We start from the raw sequence: 8,936 nt of genomic DNA, 5'->3' as shown, positions 1-8,936 counted from the left end.
CCATGCTTAATTTGTCCTACCAGAAGCAGGACAATGTCAGAATCACAAATCCTACAACCTTAGTTGCTCTCACTTAAAGTTACTTGAGGACCTTCTAAACTCTTTCCCTGAGAAATCCAGAAATCTCATCATTGTTGCTAGTTTGGGACTTGTTTTCTAAAAACGGCTTAGTGTAATGGCAAGAGTGCTAAAGAGTTAGGAGGCATGTCTTCAAATCTTGAATTGGCTCCTTTCTTCTCCTGTCCTGCCAGACTTCTGGTCCCATCAACTGCTTCTGTTCCCTTGGGCCATTTCCATCATCTTTCCCTACGGTCCCACATAGTCCTTTATTTCCGTCCTGTTCTGTAGGGATACTGCCCAGTCTTTCTTTTTGCATAGCAATGAACTAACCCATTGTAAGCATCCAATATGTGTGGTGTACCAGGATGAGTAGGTAATTAGAACTAAGGTCAGTGTTCTTTTAAGTGGTTTCTCTCTATGACTTTCAGGCTGAAACTCTGATCATTCTAGTCTTTGTTTCTGTTGTTTCCTGTGCTTAGAATGCCCGCCCAACTCAAATGCCATCTCCTTCATGAAGTCTTTTCTGATTCCCCCTCTTGGTTAGTGATATTCCCCCTTAGAACTCATACAGTATTTTGTTTGTACTTGTCTAATCCATTTGCCATGTAATACCATGTAATATGTCTAAGCCATTTACCATGTAATATCATAATTATCTGTTTGTGTCTTAGCTCTCTACTACAACATAAATTCCATAAGGGCAAGAGCTGTCCTTCCATATCTCCTTCAATGCCTAGCATAATCAGTTAATAAAAACTTGTCAAATAAGAGTTACCTTTCATGGTTATCCTACTTGATTTGCCAGCTTTCCTCTACTCTTGGTAACTACCAGATTATATGCTGTTACCATATGTTGCAAGTGTTTTTTCTTCCTTTATTTTCTATTATTGCCATTATCCTTACTTACCTGTATGATATAATGGAAAGACCAGTGGACTTGGGAGTCTGAGGACCCGGATTCAAAGCCTGGATCTACCACTTTCTGCCTATATTATTTAACACCTCTGAGCCTCAGTTTCCTTGTCTGCAAAATGGGGGAGAAAGGGAAGGACACATGTTCTAGATGACTTCTACAGGGCCTTCCAACTCTAACACTGGTTCCATGATCCTATTCCCTCAGTAATGGTCCTGTCCCACAGCTTGCTTGGTTGTTTCCCCTATGCAAACCTTGCAGGAACAAAATTTATTGCAAAGAACAGTCCTTTCACTCTGATAGACTAGAGCTCCTGACCAGGGACCTGGAAGAGATAAAAGCCTTCAGAGACCTTCAGGAGAGAATATCACGAATTGTTCTGAGTGTTCCAGGTGGCCCCTTGTTTCATGTAGTATCACCCCTCAATTACATGAAACCTGTGGTTTGTGAAATTAGTTTATTAATCTTGAGCACACTTGGGAGGGTAATAGTGTTGGTCTTTGAGGTTTAGAATGGGGTGGATTGGAGGAAGGCTTTAGAGTGCAGGCCTGAATTTGGGAGCAAGAGAGAGTGAGGTGAACTATAAAGGTAGGGCTCTTTGCTTGGGTAAAGGTGATTTATAGATAACTAGGCTTTGTTGCTTGCAACTGATGGTGCTATTAAAGATAAAGGCACAGAGAAATGGACAGGCAGGATGGAGCACTAGGCAGCATCCTCCTTCTCAAGCATCAGAGTTTCCCTGGCCTCAGGGCTCTCTGGATCTTCCACAGGGCTCACTGATGGCTCTAGCTCCAACTCTGGTTCTGCTTCAACCAGTACCCCTGCCTCGGGCTTATTTTCAATGCCCTGGTTAGGGCCCAATCGGGGAGGCTTGGTGGGAGTGGGTGGAGGTGGGGCAGGGCCCTTGCTCTTTCGGGTGGACAGTGCCCTGCGAAAGCTCTGCATCTTCTCTAGGCCAGTACGCCGAAGCCGCTTGGCCCGGGATTCCACTGGCTCCTCATCTGAGCTCTCCCTTTCTTCCAGCTCTTCTAGGGCCTCTGGTCCTGGTTCCTTCTCTTCTGTGGATTCTGGCTCCTTCTGAAAAGCTCTGGCTGGGATTTCTGCCTCCTCCTGAAAGTGAAGAACAACGAATATTTTCTCCCCAGAAACAATGTCTTGGTATAGTTAAGATGTCACTTCCAGAAGCAATACTGACCATCCGAGCCACCTGCCAACGCAATAACATGTCTTTGCCACCCTCCCCAAGACTTACTCCTGCCTAGGAAATACTCCTGGCACAATTTGGGCTACCCCCTTCCTTCTACAGCCCCAGAAGTGGATGGAATGGTGTGGGTGAGCCCTAGGGAAAGATGACTGAAGCTAACTGGGAGCAGGAATCTAGGCCTTATGAATTAAGTCCTCTTAGTGCCTGTAAGTAGTTCCACCCAAGTTATTCCACTACATTAGTCACAAGAAGGTTTGTATTGGGTAGAAGGCTACTCACAACAGGAATATGTATTAAAAGAGGAGAACAGTCCTTCCTATAACTTTTTCCACACGGGGATTAGAGGAGGGGGGTTGGGGGTTATGTCCCATAGAAGCCAGGGGATGCGATAGTCCACAGAAATGAACAACACTGAGGAGCAGGACTCTTCATCTTTTGTGTGACATGGATCCCTGTCATTCCAGTGCAATCCAGGAACCCATTCTCAGAATGTTTTAAAATTCATTGAATACACAGGATTATAATGGAAACCAAATCATGTCATGTAATTTTTCCCCCATTCAAGTTCATGGACCTTCTTAGATCCACCCATGGACAAAGAGTTTTTGGCCCCCAGGTAAAGAAGGAGCCCTGGCGTTGAGGGAGAAGCACTAAGCCAAGGAGTGGAGCGCTGGGTTCTAGTCCCACCAATGCCGCTGTTAGCTGCCTGCCTTTGGGCTGTTTCCTCATCAGTAAAGCGAGGGCGCAGGACCTCGAGATTCCCTACAATCCCTTCCAGGATTCAGTCTGCGTCTATGCCCAAGTGGCTGGGGCTGGGCGGGGCACGAGGCGGGGGCAGCTGCTCGGTCCAGGGCTAGTGGGCACGGCCTCGAAGGATGACGTAAGCACGGGCGCGGCTTAGCGGCCAGGAATGTAGGCGCGGCCGGGGGAGCAGGGGTGCCCCGAGGCCCAGGTTTGGGGGCCTGCGCCGGGGCCCTCACTGACCTTGAAGAGCTGGACGTGCAGCTGGCCGCGGGCGACCAGCAGCGCGTGGTTGGCCTCGAGCCGCTGCACCTGGAGCGCGCGCTGCACGGCGCGTTCGCGGGCGGCGTGGGCGTGCGTGCTGACGCGCTCGGCCTTGTCCAGCAGCTGGGCCAGCCTGTGGCTGGTGTCGCCGTGGCTGCGGCTGAGCGCGTCCAGGCCGCTCTGGATGCGGAGCACGGTGCCCGTGAGGCCGCCCTGCCGCTGGGCCAGGCCGCCCTGGCGCTCCCGCACCGCCTCCAGCATGGCGGACAGCTTCTCCAGGAGCGTCACCACGGTCACGGCGTGCACCGGGCCGCGCTCCGCGGCCTCAGCCGCCAGCACGCCCTCCCCCATGGCGCCCCAGCCCGCTCGGATCCGCTCCCGTCTCGTGGCTCCCTCGGCCGCTTGTGTGTGCACCGCGGCCTCCCGGGCTCCTCCCGTCGGGGGCGGGGAGCGCCGCTGCAGGGCCGGGGTCCGTGACTCAGACGGGCGGGGCCGGGGTCTTTAGGGGCTGCCCCTTCTCCAGCCGCCACGCCCTAGCCAGCCCTCATTCCCTCCTCCTGCGGGGCTCCTCCCGCAGAGGGAGGCGGGCAGCCGGGGCCCCTGGTCCCCAAAATGCTTCTTCCATGCCCATGCCCTCGCTCCGTGCCAAGGCGCCGCGGGCATCAGCATCTCTAACTCTGCCCGCTGCGGAGCGCAGCGCCAGCTGGAGGAGACCAGAGCCCCGGGGGCCCGACCCCCAAGGACCACCTTCGAGGTCCGAAGGCCCTTGTGGGAGGAGGGGCTGGCCGTCCAGGCTCCGGACTTGTTTTTCCGTTATCCCTCTTCACATTCTTAGCATTCCAGCCAAACTGACCGGCCCGCTAACTGCTCCCTCTGCGCCTTTGTACCAGCCGTCCCGAACCTCGATCCTCCAGGGAGGATCCTCTGGGGCCCGCCCACTCTGGGGCATCTTCCGACTGGCTCAGACTGCACTGGCGTTGCTGTAGGGCAGTTGTCCCACCACTCCTAATGTTCGATACTTTAATTTGTTCATTTATCTATCACTCAGACCCTCATCCCCGTTTCCCATTTGGGATTCCCTGATTAACAAGCTAATTTCTTCTCCCATCCGGTACTTTGTCGTTTGTCGTTGTGTCCTAAAATGTGGTTGTTCCCCGACTTAGTCTTTCTTTTAAAGTCTCACCCGAAGTGCTCATCTCCAGCCCCGTTACAGCCAAAGGAATAATTTATTTCACTGAGACGAGCCACCGTAGAATGGCTAAATGAGCCCAGGTCACCTCCCTGAAGAAAATGATTGATTGGAAAAGGCAGATCAGTCAAGAAAGTCAATCAGTTTTCTCATCTGTAAGATGAGAGGAAACCACTCCGGTGTCTTTGCCAAAACAAAAACAAAAACAAAAATCCCAAATAGAGTCAGGAAGAATCTGATGCAACTGAAAATGACTAAACGACTGTACATCAAGTTGTCTCAAAGTCAGTTGGAGATGCGAGGGTCAGCAGAGAGACTGAGACTATAGGTAGATTGAAATATCACAGATCTAGGTTTTTTAAAAAGAAATTATTGACCACAGGCATGAAGAAAAAAGCAAGAAAAAGAACAGAACTGGAATGGAAACTCTGGTTTGGTACAAAGGAAAGACTAATGCACATGCAAATTAGCTTTTCTCTAAATCTATTGCTTTGTTTCATTTGAATTTCCATCCTTAACCCCTGAGTAGCACAGATCATAAATTTTGCTCTGGAAGCAACCTGAGCGGTAGCTAGTTCAACCCCCTCATTTTGTAAATGAAGACTGAGATTAAGTGACTTGGTCAGGGTCACAAAGTTGGTAGAGTACTAACGCACATTCAGATCCTCTGACACCAGAACCCAAGTTCTTCCTGTGCACGTTGTGCATTGTGTCCAGTTTCTAATCCTACTTAAACATGAATATACCTTCAATGTTCTGTCCTTCACCTCCTTTCTATATATCTCTCTGGTATTTCATAACCACGGTGGCTTATATCACTGAATTTATTAAGTATGTGACTTTTAAATATATTTCTAATACAGACCTCCCTAGAATTCCAACCTCACATTTTGTGAAGTCAGTTGAAAATTGAAGGAAAAGGCATTTGTTATGTGCCTGCTGTGTGCCAGATGTTTTACAAGTATTATTTCATTTACTCTTCACAACAACCCTGGAAGGTGAGTGGTATTATTATAATTCTTATTTTACAATTGAGGAAACTGAGACTGACAACTGTTACTTGCCCAGGGTCACACAGCTAGGAAGTATCTGAGAGGAGATTTGACTTTATTTTCTTCCTGACTCCAGAGTCAGCACTCTGTGCACTACAGCACCTAGCTACCCTAAAGGTTATCTAGTGTTACCAGTACCTGAACAATAACCTTACTCTACAATATCTCTAACAAGTCAACATCTAGCTTCTTGGAGATCTTAAGGGTTGGACAACTAAGGCAAACTATTCCCCTTTTGGACAATAATTAGGAAGATTATATCTAATTAAAATGTGCCCCTTATACTTCAGCCCATTGCTTCTTTCCTCTGGAGAAAAGTAAAACACCAATCCCTTCTTCTGTGTGTTGGCCCTTTGAATATTTGAAGTTTGGGTTCGTGCTTTCACCCCTAAAAATCTTCTCTAACTAAGCATCCCCAGTTCCTTTAATTGATCCTCAAATACATAGCTTTTAAGACCAATCACAGTCCTGGACCCTTCTCCTTTGAATCTATAAAAACGTTTCTGCTTCCTAAAACATGGCATCCACAACTGAACACAATATTCCAGAGATGAGCTAACCAGAGCTGAGCACAAAAGAGTCTATGTCTATCATTATCCACAGTCTGAATGCCACTTCTATTTCTGGAGTCTCTGATTGTGGAATAAATGTTTGTTGAATTGAATTGAAATAAGTTTATTGACTGTTGCACCACATTGTTGACTCCTATTGAGCTGGCTGTCCGCTAAAACCCAAGGGTGTTTTTCACATGAATTGTTGTCCAGTCGTATTTCCTCTATCCAATATTTGTGCAGCTAATTTTTTAATAACCCCTGTAGAACCCTTATAATTATCTTTATTAAATTATATTTTATTAGTTTTAGCCTTTCATTCTACCCTGTCAGAATCATAAAATCATAATCAATTTAGAACTGGAAAGGATAATCCAGGGATTTCTAATCTTTTCTCTGTATGGGTGTGTGTCATGGACCCCTTTGGCTGTCTGGTGAAACTTGTTGACATTTTCTCAGAAAAATGGTTTTAAATGCATAAGCTAAAACACACAGTATTACAAAGGAAATCAATTATATTGAATCCAAAATTTTTTTTAAAAATTAAGTTCATAGGTACTAGGTTAAGGAGCCCTGATCTAATTGAAGAACTTCATATATTAGATTAGGAAACTGAGACCCAGAGAGGTTAAGGAACCAACCTAAGATCACACAAGGACTATCAACTGAAATGTGAAGCTAAGTTGTAACTCCAAATCCAGGAGTTTTTTTCACTGAACTACATTGCCTCTTTTTGATCACAATTTTATACACACACACACATATACGCATGCCTGCATGCACTCATGTACACACTCATACAGGTACACATGTATCTGTATATCTATGTGTCAGTATATGTAAAGAAACACATGCATATATACATGTGTACAGGTACATACATTGCCTTGTTTTTACCTCAGCTATAGAGATGTTTATAGGTATATAGATATATGTCTATATTGTATAGATGTATACATATATGTATATATTGGCAATGCTTCCCATGTTATCCAAAAATTTAATAAAGCATGGTCTTTATTTGTTCATCTAAATCAGTAAAAATGTTAAACAAGACAAGATTAATAACAACCCTGAAGAATTCTAGAAATCTCCAAGTCAGTTGACCTCAATCATTAATCACCATTCTTTGGGTCTGGTTGTTCAGATGCCTCCAAAGGTTTATAATTGTGCTATTACTTAGCCCTTATATCTCAATCTCCTTTCAGAACGATGTCATGAGAGGCTTTGTCAGATGCCTTCCTAAAATTCAGTTATACTCTGCCTAATTATATTCTCCTCATCTACAAGTCCAGTAACTCTTTCAAAAAAAGGAAATGAGATTAGTCTGGCATGAGCTGTTCTGGATGAACCCATACTGGCTTTGGTGGTCACCACTTCCTTTTCTAAGGGTTTGTAAATTATCCCTTTAATAATGGATTCTAGAAATTTGTCAGAAAATGAAGTTGCTGATCTATAGTTTAAGAATTCTCCCTCTTTTGGAAAATCAGAATAAATGTTTCCTGTTTCTGTCCTGAAATGTCTCATAATTCTTCATAATTATTCAAAGATCACTGATAGTGATTCAGCAAACAGTATCCTAGATTTAGAGTTGGCAGGGAGTTTAGAGATCATCTAGTGAATGAATACTGTCCTTTTACAAACGAAGAAACTGAACCCTTTTTTTTTACAGTTTCTTGGGATAGAGTTTGTCTGTACTTGTTGCCTTTATCCTGGGTATTGCTGGGCCTAGCACAGCACCTTTCAAATAGTAGATCTTTAGTGTCATGATAGTCATTTAACCTCTCTGCACCTCAGTTTCCTTAAGTGCAGAATGAAGATAATATTTGCTCTAGGAGGTAAGAAATATGTTTTTGTAAACCTTAAGGCACTTAAATTCATCTTTCACAGAGTTGCCAAGGTAATCTTTCTAAGAGACAAGGTAGCTATGTCCCTCCACTGTTTAAAAGCCTTATTGTTTGGAGGATACAATTAAAACCACTCAATCTGATATTCCAAACCCTTAACAATCTGGCTACAACCTACCTTCCCAGTCGTATTTCACATTACACCCTTTCGTGTACTGTATTTTCCAGTCAAATTGGACTACTAGATGTTCCCACTTCTGTACATGCATTTGCAGATGCTGTCCCCTATGGCTGGAATGAACTGAATCATTTCTATCTTTCAGAATCCTTATCCTCAAGTCAAAGCTGTAGTGTCATCTCCTTCATGTAGTTATTCATGATTGTAACTCAACTGAACATGTTCTTTCTTTCCCTCCTCAAATATTCCTGTGACCCTTTGTGTTACACACACACACCTCTCATCTCTCTCTGCCTTTTAATAGGCATTTGTATACACTTACAAGATTTATTCCTCCTTGTAGAATGTAAGTTCTTTGAGGGATATGATTGTTTCAATATTTTCTTTTTATCCCAGGAGCATACTTCAGTGCCTTGCATGTAATGGGAGTCAATGGTGCAGCTAGGTGGTGTAGTGGTTAGAGTGCTGGGCCTGGAGTCAGGAAGCTGCTATTCAGTCATGTCTGACTCTTTGTGACCTTATTTGGGGTTTTCTTGGCAAAGATAATGGAGTAGTTTGCCATTTCCTTCTCCAGCTCATTTTATAGATGAGAAGCAAAGTTAAGTGACTTGCTCAGGATCACACATCTTAAGGATCTAAGGTAGGAACTCAGGTCTTCCTGATATCAGGCCTGGCACTCTGTTCACTGCAGAGCCAGAAGATCTGACTTCAAATCCAGCCTCAAACATTTATTAGCTGTATAACCTCAGCGAGTCATTTAACCTCTGTATGCCTGTTTCCTCATTTTTAAAATGAGAGTAAAAATAGCACCTACCTCCCACGGTTGTTAAGAGGATAAAATGAGATCATAATTGTAAAGTCTTTAGCATTTAGCACAGTGCCTGGCACATGCAAGCATACCTCGTTTTATTTTGCTTCACTTTATCATGCGAAGATG

The 8,936-nt window shown here is 44.8% G+C and overlaps 1 protein-coding gene across 1 annotated transcript; it reads right to left on the bottom strand.

Moving 5' to 3' along the window:
* Nucleotides 1–1,415: 1,415 nt before the first annotated feature.
* Nucleotides 1,416–4,575, bottom strand: CAVIN3 (caveolae associated protein 3). Its single transcript, XM_072610148.1, has 2 exons — nucleotides 3,162–4,575; nucleotides 1,416–2,083 (listed from the first exon to the last, which is right to left on the bottom strand). The coding sequence occupies exons 1-2, from the start codon at nucleotides 3,531–3,533 to the stop codon at nucleotides 1,676–1,678; spliced, it is 780 nt and encodes a 259-aa protein (XP_072466249.1). The 5' UTR covers nucleotides 3,534–4,575; the 3' UTR covers nucleotides 1,416–1,675.
* Between the last annotated feature and the right edge of the window lie 4,361 nt (nucleotides 4,576–8,936).

The sequence above is a fragment of the Notamacropus eugenii genome, chromosome 5 (assembly GCF_028372415.1).
Source record: "Notamacropus eugenii isolate mMacEug1 chromosome 5, mMacEug1.pri_v2, whole genome shotgun sequence".
Classification (NCBI taxonomy): Eukaryota; Metazoa; Chordata; class Mammalia; order Diprotodontia; family Macropodidae; genus Notamacropus; species Notamacropus eugenii.
The sequence above is the reverse complement of the archived record's forward strand: the minus strand, read 5'-3'. Positions and strand labels throughout refer to the sequence as shown.

Bases quoted from the DNA above. Each gene is read 5' to 3' on its own strand.
- CAVIN3 (XM_072610148.1), bottom strand. From the start codon at position 3,533: ATGGGGGAGGGCGTGCTGGCGGCTGAGGCCGCGGAGCGCGGCCCGGTG. The intron at 2,084-3,161 runs GTCAGTGAGGGC...CTTCACTTTCAG, and splicing joins TGCACGTCCAGCTCTTCAAG to GAGGAGGCAGAAATCCCAGC.